The sequence below is a fragment of the Glycine soja genome, chromosome 5 (genome assembly GCF_004193775.1).
Source record: "Glycine soja cultivar W05 chromosome 5, ASM419377v2, whole genome shotgun sequence".
NCBI classification, from domain to species: Eukaryota; Viridiplantae; Streptophyta; class Magnoliopsida; order Fabales; family Fabaceae; genus Glycine; species Glycine soja.
The window spans coordinates 27,460,864-27,485,808 of NC_041006.1; the positions used below are offsets into that span (position 1 = coordinate 27,460,864).

The 24,945-nt window shown below is 33.4% G+C and overlaps 1 protein-coding gene, 1 long non-coding RNA gene and 1 pseudogene across 2 annotated transcripts; 2 read left to right on the forward strand and 1 right to left on the reverse strand.

Annotated features, from left to right (window-relative positions):
• The first annotated feature begins 1,414 nt into the window (after nt 1-1,414).
• LOC114411239 lies at nt 1,415-2,848 on the forward strand (annotated as a pseudogene).
• A 287-nt stretch (nt 2,849-3,135) lies between these two features.
• On the forward strand, nt 3,136-3,664 carry LOC114412427. Its single transcript, XR_003666737.1, has 2 exons — nt 3,136-3,301; nt 3,419-3,664. It is a non-coding gene; the product is annotated as an uncharacterized LOC114412427 (long non-coding RNA).
• Nucleotides 3,665-23,915: 20,251 nt separating this feature from the next.
• On the reverse strand, nt 23,916-24,905 carry LOC114411492. Its single transcript, XM_028375152.1, has 2 exons — nt 24,516-24,905; nt 23,916-24,439 (listed from the first exon to the last, which is right to left on the reverse strand). Exons 1-2 carry the CDS (start codon nt 24,885-24,887, stop codon nt 23,981-23,983), a joined length of 831 nt encoding a protein of 276 aa, XP_028230953.1. The 5' UTR covers nt 24,888-24,905; the 3' UTR covers nt 23,916-23,980.
• Between the last annotated feature and the right edge of the window lie 40 nt (nt 24,906-24,945).

A 24,945-nucleotide genomic window follows, 5' to 3' on the forward strand; every position in this document is an offset into this window, starting at 1 on the left:
GGTTTCAATAAATTATAATTAATAAAATGGAATATGATGAAAGAAGTGTACTTTTTAAAGTATGTGTTGCTAGCACTTCTTAATATTTTTAAAAAAAATTAATATCAAGAGGCACTACTAAAACAATTTTTTTACGATGCGCATTCGACAACAATTCCCAATAACCATCTTAATATGTAAGGGGGTGACAATTATGTAAATATGAGATTTTTAACGAAGACGATTTTATAAAAAACTGTCTTAGAAGAGAGAGGAATATTTAATAACCCACCCGACATGTCTTTCCCTCTACTCTCTCGCACTTAGGGTTTCCAGCGAGTGAGTGATTGGAAAGATGCAAATTGGGTCACGACGCTCTCTTCTCCACGTGCAAACTCGTCCACCGCAACGACTTGGAGGATGTCCGACGACACCCTTTTTCACATCGATAGAGATGAAGTGAGAGACAGAGAAGAAACCATTTTCATTTCTGAGAAGCCATTTTAGAATCAGATCTACGAACCAAAAATGTCTTCGAAAGAGAAGGGTGCCAATGTTCTGGTCCTCCTCCGTTGTAGGTAATTCTGTTTTCCTTTGTTAATTTTCGTGTTATGGAACTCCATTTTCCAACTATACATGTCGATTTTTCGCAGTTCGTTTAGTGGTCGTGGTTTAGAGCATCGCCAACAAGCACATCGATAGGGTTTTCACCTTCGATAAGGTCCTTCTTCTCATTCTTCCTCGCATTCAATATGTTATAATCTCCAAGCTTGAGCTTACGAAAATGGACATAAATAGTGGGATGTTAAGTTAGTTTTAGGGGGATTTCAATTTGAAATCTGAAATGTGTTCATTTTATTTTGTGAAGGTTTTTGATTCTTCTGCCCAGCAAAGGGATCTTTATGAACAAGTTGTTACTCTGATAGTTAATGAAGTTCTAGAGGGATTTTTATGCAGGCCATGCTAGCAATCTTGCCACTCAAGCAGACCAAGTTGAGGTTGAGTTGACTGTTAATTTTTTTCATTATTTATACTCTTGCTAATTATATTCTTATGTTTGATTTCATTTGCACTTGGAAATTTGAGTGCAAAACATATGTGGACTGACATGCTACAATGGAGGAAGGAGTTTGGTGTTGATACTATTATGCAGGTAAATGCAGTTGGAATTTAGGGCATTTGTTTGGCTTCTGTTTTGGCAGGTTTGAGTACAAGGAACATGACATGCTTTTGCAGTGATTGGTTGGCTTATCTATTGTTTCGTTTTTCTTCAGGATTTTGAGTTCAAGGAGTAAGTTGATTGAAATTTTGAAGCAAGTTGACGATTGTTTTATAAGCAGAGGGCATAGAAAATGCAAGGTGTTTATTCTTGGTTTTAAAATACAGAGAGCACATTCTCTATGAATAACAGGAGAAGGAAGAAGTGTGTGAAAAAATGGCGGCGGCGAACTTTGAGGTCTCTATGAATAACTCTTTCTTCTTCACTTTGACTTTGATCAGCTAAATTCAATTGTTTTAACTTTTTGGCAGGGCAATGGTCAGAAAATGAGTTTGGAAATATTTTAGTTATTCTCTTCCTCCGCTTCCACCTTCAGAATCTTTGATGATGTTGCACAACAAGTTCCTCATATACCTCCTTTTCCCTACATTGAAGTCCTTGCTTCTGAGGTATTATTGCTTCTCCCTTCATGAATCATGATTCTTTCAAACTATGTCATTTTTAATATTCCTACATACTTAGGTTCCTTCATCCATCAAACACAACGTGGACTCTGTAAATTTGGATGGAGTTACTTTGTTAAAGGTAATGTTCCTTTCTTTGTCTTGGAATTCTTTCAATATTTGAATGTTTATATTATTTTATGAACAATTCTCAGGGGCGGGTGAATACCTAACAAGTTTTTGGTTTGTCCAACTCCGATTTAGTTCTCGGGAAATATGAAGGTGATGACATTTTCTATTTATTCATTCATTCCCATCTTGTTGATGACTAAATCAGTTGCAACTTTGGTTCCCTTTGGTCTATAGGAGGACTTAAGTTGTGGGAAGGTTCACTTGATCTAATTAAATCCCTTCATTCAGATATCAAAAATAAGCTTATCTCATTTAGTGGGAAGTGAGTATTAGAGGTGAGCTTCTTTTTCTCTGTGATAAATGATTGGTTGTCAGGTTGTTTAGTTTTCGGGGGAACAAGAATTATGGTTGTTTAGTACAACTTATTATTAATTGGGTTTGAGTGGAAATTCTAAATCCATACATGGAATTGGAAGCACAGTAGCTAGTATGCATTAATGTATTTTATATACAATTTATGTTCTTTTTATACCAGAGATAAAATTGCATTCAGAACTTGCACAACCAAATGTATGCAATTGTTGATATAGTTGTTAGAGTGGAGTCCTGATCATAATTTTTCACGTAGAAAGATACACATTGCATGAAGTAGATGCTTGTACCTTGCATAGCACATCTGAGACCGTTTCTTATCAATAATTTGTGGCAAGGCAGAAGTTCACTTTTTTGTTGTTGACTAGTGTGGAATTGATAAATTGCTCCCTCATGTCAGTACAGATGCAAAAAATGATCATGGTGATGGTTATGACCCTATTCTTATGGCAGAGACAATTTACTCAATCAACAATCTCCAAATATCTATGATCTTATCAAGAAGGTATTATTTTGCTCATAGACAAGAAAAATTATATTTCTATGTTGAGTCATTACATTTTGTAAAAAATATATAATACATAGATAAATGTACAATTATTTGTGTATTTTTAATTATAAAAATATTGTTTTGCTTATCTATTGAAGTGTCAATGCACAGTGCTTGCAGCATCCTAATGGAGTTGTGTACATGGCATTATGAAAAAAGGATTTTTACTTTTAAGTTATTGAAGCATTTATATTACTAGTCTAAGTCTTAGAATGCTTATATATACATTCCTAATGTTTGTGGTTTTAGGCCGATGATCGAGAAGTGCATCTGGGATTGATATATTCGTGCTTTCTAGGCTCAAGAATGCTAGGAAGCACTGCATTTTCGTGTCTCACTAGTGGACCATCATCGCTTAGAACTGAGGACTGCCTAGTTATTGCATACATTATACTGGCTCTTCTCCTGTGTATTGTGGCTTATGACTATCAGGTGCAATTATTTATATATCTAGAAAGTATCAAATATATTTTTGGTCAGATTTTTGAGCTGGAAGTCTAGAGTCTACTCTCATGTGCAGGAAATTAGGGTTTCGGTGATACTATTTTGCTTGTTTCATGCTTGTGTTGGATTTGTTTTGCCATCACTTTCTAGATTGAGGACCATGTAATCTCTTTAACTAGAGTTGTGCTTTTGCTTGTTTCAAAATGAGTTTGTCATGACTTTCCATGTGTGCACTGTTATTATGTTAGTAATAAATGCTTTGCTGGATACTCACAACAGGGAATGGAGACAGGCAGGTGGCCACCAACCTGGTGTACTTAGCACTGGTCAAGGACTTCATAGTTATTATTAGTATCCAATTTGAAAGTGTTGGAAGTACAACTAGACTTGGGTGTTTATAAGTGTTTCATACTTTCATACTTAATTACTAAAGATAATTTTAGTTTTGGGCGCAAGATTCTTTTATCATGTGCAATGTGAAGTTGTAAGCTTGATTGTGTATGGCAATGTAAATGTTTGGCTTAACAGTTTTTACATGTGCTCTTCTAACAACACGTTATACGGTATGTTAATTAATTTCATAATTAGTGTTGGATGGTGAACTAATGTTACACCAATAATTAATGGATGATTTCTCATGAGACTAAAATTTTGTAGCAAGGAATTGTAGCCACTGGATTAGTTAACATTGCCACTTCATGGCGAAAGGTCCATTGTTTGCATCTATTTTCTACCCCTTTTGCCTTGTGCTTGTGGCTTCTGCTAGTTCCTTGTTATTAGAAGAGCACCTATACTTTGGAAGGTATGCACTATGACCTACCTTGTTCATTTAAATATGAATATTAATGTGACATTAACTTGCAAGAAATATATATTTCTCTTGCATCATTTTATTTACATAATTGTTTCACACCTAGTTTGGAAATTTTTTTGGTAAGTGATAAATTTTGTATAGAAGAACTAGAAGTATAGTTACACTGCAATGGAGACCACTCGTCCAATTAATGACACTCAGGTAATTAAGTCTTCTCTTATATCAATTATTAATTACAAGAAATAATTTTCTTATACAAATATGCCACTATTGATAAAACTATCAGAGGAATATTTGAGATTAAAAGCAAGGGTAAAAGTTTTGCAACGTTCTCAAAGGCAATTATATAACTTACCTGCTTTATTATGGCAATAAAATTCCATATTTTATTACTTAATTATTATGCCAATAAAATTTCCTATTTTATTACTTTATTATTATGTCAATAAAAAATAAAATAATCATTGACTATAAATAAAGCCTTGATTAGTAAAAAAAAATAATCATTGACTATTATGGCAATAAAAAAGTAAAATATTTTTTTTTTAAAAAAAAGAAGATATTCTAATACGGTTCTTTGAAAAATTGTCTTATTTTAAAAAAAATCGTCTTAGAATCCTTAATTTTTTAATTTTTTTTAAAAAATAAACATATTTTAAGACAGTTATTTGAAAATCATATTAAATTGTAGATATTCTAAGACGATTATTTTCTTTAAAATTATCTTAGAATTATAACTTTTCTAATACGGATTTTTGAGAACCGTCGTCATAGATGCATACATTCTACGATATCTCTTGCGACGACGGTTAATAACTGACGTAGAATGTCCAAAATAACCGTTGTAGAAAAGTACTTTTTTAGTAGTGAGGGAAAAAATTTGCATGTGGGTAGTTGAAGTAATCAAAATTAGGAAAATAGAAGAGAAATTGTATTTATATAATTTTAATGTAAAAAAATAATACAAAAATACAAAAAAGATGAGATGGACAAATATAAAGATAACCAATGAAAATCAAGTCATTGATCACAAGTGGTTAATGTACTCAAGTTAAAATTGAATCATTCGAGTAATATCTGAATTTGATCCTTGGTGAAAATAATTTTTTATCAAATTTTAATTATCTTTTGGTTGAATTCTAGATTAGTCATATCTTTTTTTTCTAATGAAGTGAAGAGTTAAAAAAATTATTAATGATGAGATAAAGAAAAAAGTTAATATTATAGAAATTATATTAATTTTTTGTTGTATAAATAATAGTATAACTCAAAACGTAAATCACGTTGGTGAAAAAAAACAGGACACTGAAAAGACAGTAAACATAACATTGCAGATTCATGTACTTTTGAACATCTGAGGCTCCAGATCAGGGGTTGGCCAAAAGGAAGAATAGAGTTAAAACACCCAAGCAATAGTATCATTCCTGTAAAGTTTACATATCCCACCCATATTCATGTTTATTGTACTCGTGCTTTGTGTATTTTATTAGATCTCCTTATAAATAAGTTGCTTTTAAAAGTATATATATGAGACTGAAAGAAGAAAAAGTTCTACATTAGTTGAAAACTTCAAAAAAAAATTATTATAAATTTATTTTCAAGATGACATTTTTAAAGACATAAATCACATTATATTATTTCAATCATAATTTTCATATTTTGTAAAATATAAGTTATTCAAAATTAAATTTGTAAATGTTAACCACAACACATACAAGTCGCATTATTTTAGTGAACGGCCAGTTATTTTATTGGCTCAACTCTCTGATCTTTCACTTCCTCGGGAGCATGATGGAGAAATAGTTAGTTTATTGAACCTTTATATAACTTTTTTTTTTTCTAGATCATAGGTGTCGTCGGAGGTAATCCTTCAGTCGAATAGAATCATCATATATGAATGATAAAGTTTTGTCTTCAAATAATTACAAAATTTAAACTCGAAACCTTTAATTAAGATAAAACAATCTCGCGCGTATCTTGATTCACAGCTTTGGTGGTAACTTCATATAGTTCTCTATGTGTGTAGTGATTGATCTATATATTCAATCAATGATTCACTCTGTTCTTAATTTTAACTGAGTTCTCAACTTCCATCGACATGAATTCTCAAATTGTTCAGACTAGTTTCGTGCCAAACCCGACTTAAAGGATTGTGTTGGAAAGGGCAATTTTCCCATAGTCACATTCATTATTTTTACTGTTCAACTTGCCATTTGCTGAAAATTAATTGGCCATGACCCTATTAACCTTTTTTCTCTTTGCAGGGAAATATAAATGGTCCATAATCTCAAATTAACCTTTTCTTTTTGCCTTCTTGTTCTTTAGAATGAGTCACGGGTTATGGTCCAAAAAAAGTTCCATGCATAATCAAGGGGAAGAGAAAGGGAGCACATGACAACAGCTTCACTAGGTCAATTTTATATGCAAATTGCTGTGGAAGAAATTAGCATTGAGGTCAATGTCTGAAGGCTATAAATGGAATACAAGTACAAGCTATTAGATCTTAGCGAGGTGGATTAACACTAAATTAATGCATGGCACAACAATTGATGATCTCTCTTAAATAAAGATTAGTTGACTTCGTTAATGCAGACACAAACTGTATGATTGTTTCTCAGTGCTTGTTTTTAGCAAATTGGGCCATGCCTTTTAACATTGATTTATTAAAGTGACACAGTTTTTTTAACCAAGTTGAAAAAAATAAAATAAATACGAAACTTACCACACTACTGTTCACAGTGAAAAGCACACTAGAGGGAACTATATTCTCATCTTTATTTCAAAGTTTGGCTTTTCTAGATTACACTGCTTATTAGTAGTGCTTTCTCTCTCTGTACCTCGCAGCTTGAGCCTAGTGCAGAAGGAAAAGAATAGAAAGCAGGTGGCAGAAGAAATATAGGAGCCTCACATTTAAGAAAGAAGAAAGGAAAGGTGTAAAAAAAAATTCATGCAGATCTCTTCTCTAGGCAAAGAAATGCAAGTTTCATCTCTTTCTTTGCTGGCAATTCAGACCCTTTATCGTGCAACACTATCAATTAGTTAAAAAGAATCACTGGATGATTATACAAATAAGGATCGTTACCAAAAAAAAAATGTGCCTCTGTCCTTGTTTATTAAATGTATTTTTGGAGCAGAAAGGTATCAAAATTAAGAGAAAATCTTAAACACTAGAAAAGCATTGGCCACACAAAAATGAGTATGTTAGTTTTATTCCTTTGTAAAAATTATATAATTATTATAATAAATAAAAAGAAAATATGCAGTGTTAGATTTGTTATACAACTGTAAGTCTGATCTGTAACAACCAATTGCTCTCATGTTTTTAGATATTTTTTCACGGGTTAGAATGAAAATATGCGTGGTTTGTAGATATTTTTTCAAATCAACACGTAGAAAAAAGGTTTTGTTAGAGTAAACCAAAATCAATTCATTTAATAAATGTATCTTAATTATATGGTTCTCATGTTAATTATATATGTTTGTGTGGTCGCTGTAAGTGTGACAACAGTCATTCCAATGCATTTTCAAATTTTATATATATATATATTCTTTTATTGTCGTTATTTTATTATAACTCTTCATTTATTCTTATTATGTTAAAAAATCCATATTCCAATTATCTTTCATTCTCCCTTTTTCTCTAATTTGTCATTTCTTTATAATATGAAATAAAAATATTAAAAGTCATATTATTTGAAAATATATATTTAATTGGTTATGTTTGAGAGTTTTAAAATACATAATTGTATTTTAATTCTCTAAGAAGTTATAAAATAATATTGTTTCCTTAAATCAAGGATATAAAAATATTTATTTGTGAAAGACTTAAGTTATGTTTGATAAAATTAACTAAAAAGTTAATCAAAAATTAAAAAATTAACCGATAGCCAAAAGAAGTGGTAATCTTGTGGTTGATAAGCTTGCAAACTTAGCATTTGAGTTGCATGATAGGTACTGATTGGAGGATGCTATCAATAATCAAGTCTATTCTCTTTTACATTCTGATGTAATTGTCATTGATGGCATTTCTGTTTCTCAATAAAATGGCAATTTTTACCTGATGTAAACCCATTTGCACAAGAGTTGAGGATGGATCTTCAAAAGTTTTTCTTTCTATTTTTTTTTTACTTGTATGAAATTTAGAAAATAGAATGGATAAGGAGAATGAAGAAGCTGGTTGGAAGAATCACTCCTCCAGAATTGGTGTCACACACACAAGGTGGTGTTCCTTAATAAACCAATTTCTTTAATCACTCAAGTAACTAAGGAGATTCACTCTCACACTTTAGAAGGTGATTAAAACTCAATTCAAGGTCTATTTTTTTTATTAGAAAATGTGTAGCCTATAAATAGGAATGACATCAAGTTGGTTACACAAATGAGAAGATGAAATGATCACCAATAACAACAATTGATGGTGTCATTAAACCTAATTAAAAATAGAATTAATAACAACAATTGATGGTGTCATTATACCTAATTAAAACTAGAATTAAGACACAAAAACATATGGAAAATTGTGCAACTCCTTGGTCAGCCAAGAGGTAGCCACAATCCTAGAGTTTTCACCTTATTAAACCTTGATTTCTTTAAATTAAAACAAGCCCAAAGGTGGTTCAAATCCAAAGAGAAATGACAGCCACTTTAACACAAGTTTAGGCCTTTATTTCAACTAACAAAATGCTAATAAAACCACTCAACAAAAGTGGGAACCCTCTACTCTTCTTGGAACATGGTGCAATTGACAATCCGAAGCTTCTCCACTTGTAACGTGGGCCTAAATTCAAATATCATGGTTAACACTTGTTAAAGAGCTTTCTTGGCCTTCTTTGTTCTAGCCCTTGCCATAGGTCCTCCAAGTCCTTCTAAAGGTTCCTTGCCCTTGTTCCTTACCTTGTCCTCATCACTCTCTCCCTCTTCAAAAGGATTTGTCCTTAAATCAGCTTCTCCATCTACATCAAAAAGAGTTAAGTCAGACAAATTAAATGTAGTACTCACATTATACTCACCGGGCAATTCAATCTTGTACGCATTATCATTTATCCTTTCAAGTACTTGAAATGGACCATCCCCTCTTGGTTGAAGTTTGGATTTCCTTTGCTCTAGAAACCTCTCCTTTCTCATGTGAATCCAAACCCAATCTCTGGGTTGGAAAACAACCTTTTTGCGCCCCTTGTTTGCTTGTTTAGCATAGCTCTCATTCCTCTTTTCAATTTGGGCCTTGACTCTTTCATGGAGCTTTTTCACATAGTCCACTTTGGTTTGTCCTTCCTTATGCTTAAAAACTGAAATATTAGGCATTGGCAACAAATCAAGAGGAGTTATTGGATTGAAACCATAAACAACCTCAAAAGGAGAACAACTAGTGGTGCTATGCACAACCCTATTATAAGCAAATTCAATTTGAGGTAAGCAAACTTTCCAATTTTTAAGATTCTTTTTCAAAATGGTCCTGAGCAAGGTACCCAAAGTCCTATTCACGACCTCCATTTGTCCATCCGTTTGAGGGTGACAGGTAGTAGAAAATAGTAGCTTAGTACCCAACTTCCCCCATAAGGTCCTTCATAAATGGCTTAGGAACTTGGAGTCCCTATCACTAACAATGCTTCTTGGTAATCCATGGAGTTTCACCACTTCTTTGAAGAACAAATCCGCCACATGATTAGCATCATCAAATTTCTTACAAGGAATAAAATGAGACATTTTAGAAAACCTATCAACAACAATAAATATGGAATCCTTACCATTACTTGTTCTAGGCAGCCCTAAAACAAAATCCATTGATAAATCAATCCATGGAGAATCTGGAATTGGTAAAAGAGTATACAAACCATGAGGCATTACCTTTGACTTGGCCTTTTTACAAACAATACAACGCTCACAAAATTTTTGCACATCTTTCTTCATGTTAGACCAATAAAAATGCTCTTTCAAGGTCTTTTGGACTCCAAAATGCCCCATCAACCCACCTTCATGGGCTTCACACACAAGCAAGTTTCTAGTAGAACACTTGGGCATACATAATTTATTTTCTTTGAAAAGGTAGCCCTCATATCTATAAAAATCATCTTTAGAAAACTTTTCACAACTTTTGAAGATTTCACCAAAGGTGTCTGATGTGCCATCATTTTCTTCTATTTTCTAAACCCTTTTTGCACCATTTTAATTACTGATTGGTCTTAATTGTCAATTAATCAGGCAGTTTTATTATTTGGGCTCATTTAGCTAATTTGATGTTTTTAATCTAATTTCAGGAATTAATGAAACATTGGGCTTAATCTGGATTTTGGTTATGGACTTTAAGAGGGCAAATTAAGCAGCGCTTACCTTAGTTAATTAGGAAATTTCGCAATTTTATTTTATGTTGTTCAGTGTTTATTTCGTTTTGGGCCAGAGTATTGTAATAGGGCCCAGTGACTTTGAGTGACTCTTTTTAAATAGTAGCCTTGGGATTCGTGCAAGGCATTCTGTTATGCTATTCATTATTCAGAGCTTTTGTTTTAGGGTTTTTGTTTTTCTGCTTTGATGCTTCTGAGTTCGTAATGCAATTTTACGTTTTCTGCTTCTAATTACAATTTCGTTCTTGCTTCTTCTTCTACTCTCATTTACGTTTCTGTTCCATTTTACATTTCTGTTCGTTTACGTTTCTGTTCATTTACGTTTCTGCTTCATGTTTCAATTGCGTTTTCTGTTTGAATCCATGGAAGGCTAGATTTTCTGGTGTTGTTTCCTTTTGAGGACGAAGCCCAACTCTCTTTGAGGTTTCGCTTGTAATGTGGTTTCCTGGCAGTTCTCCCTTCACCAGTATCCCAAATTCGTGAATATTAATCAGTGCACCCTTTGTGTTCGATTAATTGCCTCTAATCCTAACTTGCGTTCATGCTTAATGGACGAAGGGCTAACTGGTGTATGTGGTGCCTAATCACGTATTGAAAACCCTAAGTTGATTTTCGCTTAGTAAATTAAAATAGGGTTGGATTAAGTGGTTGACTGTTAGGGACGAATTCTCCATAACCCAGGATAAGAGAATGGCTTCTGAATCAGAGGAAACAACCCGTTTTTAATATTAGTAGTTTCGTATTCCAGTTTACTTGTTCTGCTCTTTAATCACAAAACAAACAAACCCCCCCCAATCGTTACTGTTACTGCAAGTATATTATGAACATTTGGTTTGTCACTGCTCGTTGGGAAACGACCTAGGATCACTTCCTAGTTACTGCATTTTCATGTTTATTTGATTCGGGTACGGCCTCGATCAGTGTCATCTCCTTCATACATTTCTTTCAAGCAATCAAATCCAATCATTTTTGTTTCAAGCATAGAAAGCAAAAAGTGCCTCCTTGACAAGGCATCCGCAACAATATTTCTTTTTCCCTTTTTATGTTTAATAACATAAGGAAATTGCTCAAGAAATTTCACCCATTTGGTATGCCTTTTGTTTAGCTTACCTTGTCCCTTTAAGTATTTTAGGGACTCATGGTCACAAACTCCTTGGGATAAAGATAGTGTTGTCATGTTTTCAACGCTCTCACTAAGGCATATAACTCCTTATCATAAGTAGAATAGTTAAGGGTAAGACCACTTAATTTTTCACTAAAATAAGCAATTGGATGATCTTCTTGTAACAATACAACCCAAATCCCAACATTTGAAGCATCACATTCAATTTCAAAAGATTTTGAAAAATTTGACAAAGCAAGTATGGGGGCATTGATTAATTTTTGCTTAATAACATGGTTAACAGTTGTTTCAGCTTCATTGACCTTCTTTGTTTTAGCCCTTGTCATAAGTCCTTCAAGTCCTTCTAAAGATTTCTTACCCTTATTCTTTGTCTTGTCCTCATCATTACCTCGAAAAAAGGTAAATTTGAAGCAATTAGGCACTTTCTCTTATACATTCAACTACCTAGCTAATTGATTTTCATGATACTTTTCTTGCATAAATAATCATGACCTGTTAATTAAATATATGTGTGTGCGTATGTATACTTAGTCTCACGAGTCTGGTTGTACAGTAGTTATATAGCTTTGATTCATAACATAACGACAACTCTTGGTCATTAACACTATTTATACAGGAAAAAATTCTCTTTCTGTACTAACACTGCTAGCCCTCGATTTTATGGCACCGGCAGAGATAACAGAGTAGCTGCTTAATTATATTCATAAACCTTATTGGCGACTTTTTGTTGGTTATTAGTTTAGCTTTCATGGTAAAAGTTGTTTACTCACACTGAAGCCAATGAACTTTTTATGTATAAGCAAGGCAATGGATTGCATGGCTTTGTTTACTTTAACAAGCTTGATCATCCCCAAAAGAAAAAATTTCGAAACCAAGTGGTGGGAAAGGGAACGAAGTAGTAAGTAACCAAAACCAAACAAGTGGGGCTCTTATATACTGTATACAGTTATATACATACATGAGATTTTATGTTAAGCACGTGGACTAATATATAGTGTGACGCTAACAATAGACATAATTAATTGCTCATATGATATAGGACGATCCTTGATTCATGTAAAACCAAAAGGACAATGATGTGTCATTATGGTTGTGTGGCCGCTAGAGATTAATGATTGAACTAATTGAAGCAAGTTATGAAATATACCCGCCTTGAGTTCTACCTTTTTAACCTTTTCACTTAATTAATTAATCGCAGAGCTTGGAAAGAATGAATGAAGGGATTAAATTGTGACTGAGAACCAAGAACTAGAATGAAATTACTAAATGTGTACATATAACAAGAATAGTGACTAGGGGGTCTTCTGAAAAATTCACGTGGCATTTCCATTATTAATGACTCTCTCTTGTTTCAGATTATATGATATAAAAAAAAATATTTCAAAATATATGTCATTTTATAAAATTAATGATACATTAAATATTTTTTTCAGAACTATTCTTAATCAATATTTAGTAGAATTAATGTATAATAAGAATAAATGAGTAATTAATTAAAGAAATAAAAATTATTAAAAAATTATCTTTTTTAAATAGCAAATTAATTATTCCATAATTCATATGTTAAAATTTTAAATGTGGTATAATATGTAACGGAATGAGTACATAACAAAGTTGATTATTGTTGGTGAGGTGATTTAAACTTGTATCTACCAGAACTAAAGAAGGGCACCTATCGCCTTAAAGGAACACAGGATGAAACACAAAAGGGAGTAAAAGAAGAGTCCCAAAGATTCTCGAGACAGATATATGTTAATGTTGTTGTGGTTGATTAAAATTTAATAGGGTTGCAAAGACACCTACATGGTTGGTGGCATTAGTAATGCACAATATCGTCTTGCAGGGTGCGTATTTAATGGTTACTACCACAATTCTTCGTTTAATAGCCAAAGGGAATGGGAATGGGAATGGGAGACACAAAAGAAGACGTACAACGTATGTTCCTCGCAGACAAGACGGCAACAATTATGAAAAAGTAACGGACAAAGAGAGGGGGGTTAATAAGGCTCTCCGTGGTTTCGATGCATTGCATGCCCTTCCCTTTTCTTTTTGTTGTAGTGTTCTTTTCTTTTTGGTCATACGGGGATACTGTTTCTGTCGTTTCCCATACTGAGACCTAGACAGGTGCGTATCATGCCATTGGATTTACATCTTCATAAGAGAATAAATAAGCAGTAATGATTATTAGGAGTATTATTACAAAAATTCCATTAATAACCACCGGGCTTCGTTCCGGTAGAAGACACGAGTCTAGTTTTCACAACGTGACAAACTAAAATTTAAACTCTATTTCAAAGAGGTATTTACGTTTAATACCAATCCAGATTGTCTCATAACATTTTATTTTTTAAATAACATAAGCTCTAAGTTAAGTCATAAAGAAATTCACTTCCTCAATAATTTTGATTATATATAAATAAATATAAAGATTAGCAATTTATTTTATGCAATCAAAGGAAAAATATCATATTTATGTCTGAAGTATTAAATGGAGGCACACAGATGTTAAATTCTGATAAAGCATTTAAAATTTCATTTAATATTTGTTTTGGAGAAAATGCCTTGGAAACATTCTTCATAGGATCCATGAAAGTCCTAAGTAAAAAAATATTCAACATCTATAAGTTCAAACATTCTCAAAAGACGCATCCTACTACACCTGTTATGATGTACCAACTATGAACAAAATCACATGATTTTTTGCTGAAGCATGTTTCAAGAAAGCTAAAAAGAGTGGTATCCTAGCATGGAGAGGACTTGAATTAAATGTTCCAATGGACACTTCTTTAGACCAAGCTTTCAATGAAGAAATTCAATCATTTAGAGACAATATGCACTTATTGAAGAAAACCTATAAATACAAGAAGCTTTGAAGAGTTGAAGTTGCGCACAAAATAATTCAAATCTTTAGTTCTCTCTTCTAAAGCTCTATCTCTATATATTTGTAAAGTTGTAAAACTCTCAAAACACCTTATATATCCTGAGATATAAGCCTAAGTGCTTAAGTTGTATAATTGTTTATAAGATGTTAAGAACTAGGCAATGAGCAAACCAACTAACAATAAATCTTTTGATTTGTTTAGAGCCGATAGTGGCTGGGTAGAACAAAGAATATAATGTATTGCATTTAGTCTTTAATTAGAAAGCATTTAGTTAGGATTATTTGTCAAACTTGTTACGTCATGGATGTTTTCATGTGTACAGTAGCCATGTTGACTTGATCTTTGATGCTAAATGGAGCTTTTCTAGTGCATGTTGGACTTTCAAGATCAGACTTGGATGTCATGGACCTTTTTGGAGGAAAAGAGAACAATTTTTGGGCTGACGCATCTAGCACGAGTGTGCCATTCAATGGCACGGACATGCCAAGTCCCTTATTCCTTGATCAAGTTATTGACGCATTTTGGGATGAGTATGCCATCCATTCACACGGGCATACATGCCATTTAGCTAACAAGTTATTATCTTATTTTGTGCATTTTTAGTGTATTTGAGCCTGAACAAATTTTATCCCATGTCTTTAAATAACTTAGGAAAACTCTGTAGAAGGGTTCCAACTTTGAGATTAATGACTTAGGAGAGCTTTTGATTTTTCTTGGTTTTTCTTTTCTCAATTGGTACTCTTTCTTTCTCTTTTATGTTTTCTTTGGGATTGAGTAATTCTCTTTAGTCTGAGATTAGGACATAGCCCTAACAACTGTTCTATGTTAATTTAATAAATTTGAGGTTTTCTTTAATTTCGTCTTTTGATTCTTCTCTTATCGCAATTCATACATGTTAGACACTTAATCACTGTTTGCATGATTTTAGACACTTAGGATGAATTGAGAGGTCAACTTAATCCATTGGAACCATAGGAGCAGAATTTAGGTTTTAATTCACGACAATAGAATTAATCCTAGGTGGATAAAACGAATTAATAAAGAACCTAAAGACTTTAATTGAACATAACACCATAACAGTAGGGGTTAATTCAATTAGATACATCTCCATTTCTTGAAAGAGAAAAGAGATGACATTAGATTAATTTGTCATTAGAAGGAATTAGAAAGAACCTTAAATTGATAAATTAACTAAACAAGAGTCTTTATGTGAAACCCCGATCTTGAAATTTCTCAAATTTGAATCTATTTCAAATATTTTCACTTATCTTTTATCTTTATCTTCTACTCAATCTTTACATTTTTAAATCAAATATTCTACCATCAAATTTAAATCTTTCCCCAAATTATTTAGTTTCTATTTTTAAATTGTGGTAATTACTAATTCCAAAAATGTGGTCCTTGTAGATTAGATATTATTATTTGATGACTACCGTTCACTTGCAATTTTCCCACACCAAAATACTAGGTGATTTCATGTTTGGTGATAAGCTTTGGTTATAAAAGCCAAGAGTGATAGTGAACAATACTTATAACTTTGATAAAGTTAATGAAACTTGGTGGGTTGTCAGAAACTAGACGTAGTCTGAGTGATAGAGATAAATTAATCTTTGTGTCCTACATATATATATATATATATATATATATATATATATATATATATATATATATATATATATATATATATATATATATATATTATGTGCTAACTGACTCAAGGTTTGAATTTGATTTTGTTATGATAAGAAACATTTGTACAAAATCTGGTATTATTGTTTGATAGTGTTTGTTTGCGAAAACACATTATCTACTTTCAAGCTATATCAGATGACAAATTTGTTTTCTAAAAAAGGTATAGAAACTTTCTAAAATCACAATTCAACTCTTATTCTTGTGATATTTGTCTTTACATCCTCCCCTAGTGTGTTTGGTATCCCACACAAGATGTGTTATAAAAATAAATATTTATGTCATAACAAAGGTTAAATATGCAGGAGTTGAAAAAATATTTGCTCCACTAAACCTAAATTCACTATAAGACAATGGCTATGGTGTACTAAACTATTATGTCATTTATGGTATACCACTTTTATTAGTCATTAGATTCATATGATCTAACGACCATATTATACATCATTTCACATAGAATCACAACTCCTCCACAACCTTTTTACCTTTTCCACAACCCTTTGCCCTATCTTTGTTGCACTTCCCTTAACTTCTCAAGCTCATTGTGCCTCCTTCGGTGAAACTCACTAAAGGAGGCATTGTTAGGAAACAATTCAAACTTATAATTTCAAATCTCTAGAATATAGTTTATATTTAAAAGGGATATTATCTTATTTTTAGGATGTTGTTTATAATTAAAGATATTATCTGGAAATTGGGGATTTGTTTCCTTATTTAAGAATAGGATGTTAAGTATATAAATAGAGAGTCTTTATATGAGAAGAAGAAGCACCCATCCCGAAAAAGGGTTCACCACCCTAAGTGAAAGAGGGGGTCATGTAGAGGGAAGGTTTGTAAGTTTGTGCTAAAAACTTATTGTGAGGTTGTTTATATAGGGATGAAAGCCTGAATCACATTAAACAAATTCGAGTTGGTAAATGTATGGATGAAATCCTGAACCACATTAACAAAATAAATTGTGTGGATATAGGAATAAGGGCTTGAACCATGTTAAACAAATTTGTGTGGTCTTTTCCTTTTAATCTTATGGTGTTGCCTTTTGTTTTGTGGAGTGTTTTCTTATCAATATATGTGTGTTTTTTCCCAATAGTGGTATCAAAGCTTGATGATTCCTGCAACCTAGTGACCAAACAGGAGAAGGGTATTGAAGAAGCTTGAGGAAGGTGATGTGGATCTATAAGGAATCATTGTGTTGAAAGTCTTCTTGATGATGTGATAGTCAAGTGGCGTGTTCCAATAGAGGTGGTTGATAGTACAAGTTTCGAGGTGTCACCATCTAAAATTTGCGGAGCATAATGTGATGAGCATCATGGAGTTGAAGATAAAATTTAAATTTTAATTGAGAGAATGATTGTTGAGGAACAATTCAAATTTGTAGCTTCAAATCTTTAGGATGTTGTTTATATTTAAAATGATATTATCTTATTTTTAGGATATTGGTTAGAATTAAAGATATTATCTGTAAATTAGAGATTTGTTTTCTCATTTAAAATTAGAATGTTAGGCCTATAAATAGAAATAAAATGTGTGAATATAGGAATAAAAGCCCAAAAATAGCATTGGATCGAGGACCTGAGGGTTAGTGAGGGTAAATTATTTAAAAAATAATAATATTTGTTATCATACATATGAAAATAATGTTTTTACCTCTAAAATTTTTGAAGTTCGACTTAAGTCTCTTGTATAAAATTGGGTGTTTTTTTTCCTCAAGTTGCTATCTAAACCTTTTCTCATCCCTCTATAAAGCATTATCTTAATTATTTTTTCGTGCATGATGTCAACACTGGTGTGCAGATGGTTGTCGTTGGTAGCGAGCAATCATGGCAAAGCTGTTAGTGAAAAGGGACGCGAGAGGGTGATATAGGGAAGGGGACTACAATGTTGCAGCTGAGGAGGTCGTGTTGGTGGCGGCAAATTCGTCAGGGGCAGCTATGGAGCAAGCTACTAGTGACAAGGGGAAAAAAGGAGAAAGGAAGACAAAAAGGAAAAGGAAAAGAAAAAGGGAAGGAGGAATGTCTCTGTAACATGCAAAGGTAAAAATGAGCTTATGGCGGGAAAGTTTGTTACACCTTCAGAACATGTGGCAATTGATCCGGGTCTAATAGAAAGAAGGCAAGGCTCACGTGTGAAGAAACCCAGTATAAAGCTTAAGGGATTTCAACAAAATTAGAGGTGTGTGTGAGGTAACCTTCTCTTTGAATCTCTTCTGAATTCCCTTTCTCCACCTTCTCAGGTATCCTCTCTGTAAGGTTTTAGGAACAATTGAAGACTGTATAGAACAGAGCAAGGCATCACTCATAGTTCCTGTTTTCAATTTGAATTTCTTCTCTAAGACACAATCTGAGCAATCTATTTTACTATAAAAATTGTTGAAAATTCAATACAAGTTTTATGTTCTACGTTTCATTGGTGCTTTCATTGTCATCAATGGTTGACACTCGCCTCAAAATGTTACAAGACCAAATTACTGCACTTACGAGCTGGATGAATGGTCAAATTGAACAAGATCAGAGGATGCAAGATCACTTAGACCTCATGCAACAGCCGATAGACTTGTTGATTGTGAATAGTGTTCAGCACAATGATGGTTCGAACTTAGAAGGTGGTCCTTCACATCAAACCTCGCCGCTGAATGTTGTTTCACCGGTGAAAGATATTTCGCTTGGATTTCCCCATTTTGATGGTTCTACTCCAATGCTGGAATGGATCTTTAAGGCTGAGAATTTCTTTTCTATCACAATACTCCAGACGCTTCGCATGTTGATATTGCTGCTATGCATTTTGACAAGGATGTTGTTCCATGGTTTCAGATGCTATAGAAGTTAACTACGGTATCTACTTGGTTAGAATTGACTAAGGCTCTAGAATCTCAGTTTGGATCTTCACTATTTGAAAATCCTATGGCTGAGCTTTTCAAATTGCAACAAACAGGTTCTGTTTCTAAGTATTATTTGCAATTTATGTCTCTTGCAAATCGTTCCGTTGGTCTTTCAGAGGATGCATTTTTTAATTGTTTCATCAGTGGTTTAGATCCTGATATTAGACGTGATGTGATTGATATGACTCCTTCTACTCTATTGAGGGTTGTTGCTTTAGAGAAATTGTATGAAAAGAAGTATAATCCTATTGTTAAGACTATCAAAAGTAATTTTGTTCAACGTTATTCTCAATTGTCCTCTAATACAAAATATCCTGCTCAAGCAAAATCTGTTACTAAGACACAACTTCCACCTTTGTTGCCTACACCACCTGGTCCACCACTGAAAACTTCAAATGTGAAACGTATCAGTCCTGCTGAGATGCAATTGGGTAGGGAGAAAGGCCTTTGTTATTTCTGCGATGATAAATTTACATTTAATCTTCGATGTCCTAATAAGCAGTTGTTGTTGTTACAAATGGAGGAGGAAGGGGTTGATGACCTTGGTGATTCATTACATCATGATAATTCGGTCACTGATTTAGTTATTCATGAGGATCATCGTCTTTCTTTTAACGCTCTGAAGGGAGGCCTTGGCATTGGTACTATTAGATTCCTGGCTTACATGGAAAAACTTCCAGTGACAGTATTAATTGATGGTGGCAACTCTGATAGTTTTCTACAGCCTCGCATCGCTAAATTTTTAAAGTTGCATGTTGAACCAGCTACTAAGTTCAAAGTAATGGTTGGTAATGGCAACTATATGACTGCTGAAGGATTAGTTAAAAAATTGAGAGTGCAAGCTCAGGGTAATGTGTTTCACTTACCGGTGTTCTTATTGCCTATTTTTGGAGCTGACTTGATTCTTGGGGCTAGTTGGTTAAAGACTATTGGTCCACATATTGCTGATTATGAGCATCTCCAGTTGAAATTTTTGTTAGATGGTAAGTTCACCACACTGCAAGGGGAGTAGGATTTAGGCCCTACTCATGATCAGTTACATCATATTCGAAGAATGATTTCTACTGATGCTATAGCTGAAATCTATAGCATGCAAGTGATTGAGGAGAATTCAATTACTTTTCCCTTACTGGATCTTCCAGCTGACATAGATCCTAAGCTAGCCTTGTTATTACACAGTTATGATGAAGTGTTTTCTACTCCTTCGAGTCTTCCCCCTCAAAGGTCTCATGACCATTCTATTCCTTTGATAGAAGGATCTTAGCCTGTTAAAGTCAAGCCATACCGATATCCTCATAGCCAGAAGGAGGAGATTGAAAAGTTAATGGCTGGAATGATTGATGAGGGAATTATCCAGCCTAGTAAAAGTCTTTTTTCCTCACCAATTATTTTGGTAAAGAAGAAAGATGGTTCTTGGAGAGTTTGTACGAACTATAGAGCTTTGAATGCCATAACCATTAAGGATATTTTTCCTATACCTACTGTTGATGAGTTGTATGGTGCATCTTATTTTTCCAAGTTGGACTTAAGATCTGGATATCACCAGATTTTACTTAAACCAGAAGATAGATGTAAAACTGCTTTTAGAACTCATCATGGCCGTTATGAATGGCTAGTAATGCCCTTTAGTTTGACCAATGCTCCATCCACTTTTCAAAGTTTGATGAATGATATTTTTGTTGGCTTACTTCGTAGATTTGTTTTAGTATTCTTTGACGATATCTTAATCTACAGTTCTAATTGGAAGGACCATTTACATCATCTGGAGGTTGTGCTGCACATTCTTAAGAAACAAAAACTCTGCTAGATTTTCTAAATGTTGTTTTGGTGTCACTAAGATTGAATATTTAGGTCATACATTATCTGGTGATAGAGTATCTATGGATTTGAGCAAGCTAAAGGCTATTAAAAACTGGCCAGAACCTACTAATTTGAAGCAGTTGCAAGGATTTCTTGGCCTCACTGGTTATTATAGGAGGTTTATTAGATCTTATGCTAATATAGCAGCACCACTTACTGATCTATTGAAGAAGGACTCTTTTAAGTGGAATACTTTTGCTGCTAGTTCCTTTCTAAAATTGAAGGAGGCTATGACTTCTGCTCCTGTGTTAGCTATTCCCAATTTTCAGTTACCTTTCACCTTGGAGACTGATGCTTCTGGAATAGGGATAGGTGCAGTTTTGAGCCAAAACAACCATCTTATTGGGTATTTTTCAAAGAAATTGTCTCCTAGGATGTAGAAACAATCTGCCTATACTAGAGAGTTCTTTGCTATTACTGAAGCTATGGCTAAATTTCGACATTACCTCTTGGGGCATAAATTTGTTATAAAAACTAATCAAAGAAGTTTGAAAGAGTTGCTTGATCAGAAATTGCAAACACCTGAGCAACAACAATGGTTACCAAAGTTTCTTGGTTATGATTTCACTATTCAATATAAGCCTGGGAAGGAGAACATACCTGCTGATGCCTTGTCCAGGAGTTTTTTTATGGCTATTTCTAGTCTTGTACCTGCCTAGAAGGAAAAAGTGGTTGATCTTATTCAAAATGATGATAAGTTAGCTAAGTTGTATAAGTCTTGCCTTATAGGGACACCACCATCTTCTAATTATACTATTCAACATGGCTTACTTTTCTTTAGAAATAAAATTTTTCTACCTGCCAATCTTGAGTTGTTAAATCAGATTATGCAGGAGTTCCATGCTTCAAAATTGGGTGGTCATGCTAGAGTTAATAAAACAATTGCACGAATTGCCTCACAATTTCATTGGGTAGGCATGAGAAAAGATATTATGCGATTTGTTAAAGAGTGTGTCATTTGTCAGCAAGCAAAAGTTGATCACCTGTTACCTACCGGGTTGTTACAGCCCTTACCAATTCCTCAACAGATTTGGGAAGACTTAGCTATAGATTTCATCGTGGCATTACCCATGTCTCAGGGATATTCTATTATCTTTGTGGTGATTGACCGGTTATCCAAGTTTGGATACTTTATACCCTTGAAGAGTGGCTTACTAGTAAGGTGGTTGCTGATGTTTTCATTTCCAACATTGTTAAGGTGCATGGTATGCCTAAAACAATTATTTCTGACAGAGATCGTGTTTTCATAGCTGCATTTTGGCAGAATTTGTTCAAAGCTCAGGGTACTACATTAGCAATGACCTCTTCATACCATCCTCAATCAGATGGTCAAACTGAAAATTTGAATAAAACTCTAGAGATGTATTTGAGGTGTTTCATTTTTTATAATCCAAAGAAATGGGTGTCTATGCTTTCGTGGGCACAATTCTGGTATAATACCTCTTTTCATCAGAGTCTTGGCATGACCCCATTTTAAGCAGCTTTTGGTAAGCATCCTCCTACTGTGCTTCGTTATGAGATTAACCCTTCCGATCCAGTGGATTTACAGGAATCCTTGAAAGAAAGAGACCAGTTGCTGGGACAATTAAAAGGTAATTTTTTGAAGGCTCAAGTGTATATGAAGCAGCAGGCAGATAAAAAAAAAGGAGAGAATTGCACTTACAAGTGGGTGATTTGGTTTTAGTCAAGTTGCAACCTTATCGCCAACATTCAGTTGTTTTAAAAAGAAATCAGAAGTTAGGTTTACGTTATTTTGGACCCTTTAAGGTCACTAAGAAGATTGGAACAGTTGTTTATGAATTACATCTTCTTACTACTACTCGAATTCACCCAGTTTTTCATATTTCATTACTAAAACCTTTTCATGGTGCTTCTTAGACACCTTATGTTCCCTTACCATTAAGTTCCAATGAGTTTGGTCCATTGGTTCAACCTATGGAAATTCTTGATGCGCGAATTGTTCATAGAGTTGGTATGGAAGTTCCTCAAGTTTTGATACGTTGGGACTTATCTGAAGTTAATGATGATGTTTGGGAGGATCTTCGGGAGTTACAACTTTCTTATCCTCATCTCAATCTTGAGGACAAGGTTGTTTCTAATGGAAAGGGAAATGTAACATGCAAAGGTAAAAATGAGCTTATGGCGGAAAAGTTTGTTACGCCTTTAGAACACGTGGCAATTGATTCGGGTCTAATAGAAAGAAGGCGAGGCTCACGTGTGAAGAAACTCAGTATAAAGCTTAACCTTGTGTTTGGATGAGGAATTTAAAGATTTCTAGGAAATTCAAATTCACAGCATTTTGATTGCCTTGATTTAAATTCCTTTCATTTTGTAAATATTTTGTTTGGATAAGGCAATTCAATTTCTTGTATTTTAATTTCCTTGTTTGGATAAAGTAATTCAATTTCAATGAAATTCAAATTTTAATTTTTAAATACTTATTTAAAAATTAAAATTTCAATATTGAATGAAAATAAACATGAGTTATTTTTTAAATAGTTAAATATTCAAAATAAATTTAATGTTATAAAATATATAATAATAAATTTTTTTAATACTTAATAATTAAATAATCAAAATAATTTTAATGCTAAACAATTTTGAATCTTATACAATATTTTTGTAGCAACACAAAAAAACTTGGATTAAACAATACTACAAAATTAAAAGATGAATGATATGTAATTCTTTATTCTTGTTTAAAAAATTAATTACCTAGTCTTGCAATAATTTTAAAAAACATATTAAAATTAAATAATTATGTAATTTAAGGACAATTATCTCGTACAAAATTCAAATGATATTAATTTCATTGTTCGTACGGGAAGAAAATTCAAATTGTTAATAACGCACCAACGCATAAACACGAATCAATACAAGCATTACAAGGTCCTAATTAATCAAGTTCCAAACAAAGATCTTAAACAAAAATTACAAGGTCCAAATTTTAAAAAAAAAAACAACGTTCTTCATTCCATAATCTTCATTCATCATCAAGTGTAAAAGGTCGAACCTGAATAATTAACATCCAATGCTGCCATTTAGGGGAGAAGAAACAAGATAATATAAGTCACAAGAGGACAGACAAATAACTATAGTGAAAATATGAGCTCAATTAAGCACAAAAAAGACACAAATTTATAATTTGAAAATTGAAATTGGAAATGTAGACAAAAGGTTACTCACCAAGTTTCATTCTCCAAGATGTGTTAAAACATAATCTGTCTTTTGGTGAATTGGAAGGGCTTTCACAATAGCTAACGCTTTGGATCGTCAGCTAACCATTTAATAGCTTTAGCCCATTGTTGTCTACTAAGATCTGGTATCAAAGCTGCCTCACGTAATACTTCTTGAATATCTTCATCATCAACTTTACCATCCATTCTTTCCACCATTCGGTTAAAAGAGTTCGCCATTTTATCCAAAGAAGCTGTTATTCCTTCTTTTTCTCCCATCTTTCTCTTGTGAGGATGTGTGCCAGAAGAAGTCGAACATTGTCTTTTTCCTTTTGTATTAGAGCTTGGTTCTTCTAAATCTATGGCAGTAGCACCTAACCCCATGAATTCCACTTCATTTGTTTCTCTACTCATCGCTTCATCAGCATCCATAGCAGTTTCAGCTCCATGACCGGTGGCTCTATCTTTAGCACACAAATCCACTATATCATCCCAATTTTGAAGCACCTTGAATCGAAACGGTTTAGCCGATTTATGCGACTGGAAAACAAAGAAAAAGTGAAATCCAATCTACTTTGAATAACAAATAGCAACATATTAAAGAAAGAATACTTACAGTGCAATATTCATTCCAAGCATTTTCATTCTCAACTGTGATCATGTGCTTAGTGCCATCCCAATCAAATCCACTCTGGCCAAGGATGTCACTTACAATACCATACCACGATCTCCATAATTTGATAAGATTTTTGACATTATCTGATGTGACATTAACATTGAAGCTTGTAGATAACACTGCGGCTGCAGCATTCAATGCTGACCTTTTCCAACCTCCGTCACCCTTGTTGCCCAAATTCCTTTGATCTCTAAGTACATCAGCCAATACACGTTCCATTTCCAAATTCCATGTAAAATAACTTCTTGTTTCCTCATTATTTTTTCCTAAAACTTTTCTTTTGTCCGTCATTTTTTCATTAGACGACTCCATTGAAGTTAATGTCACTTATTCAACCTGCACATAACAAATAGTAGATATGACCTACTTT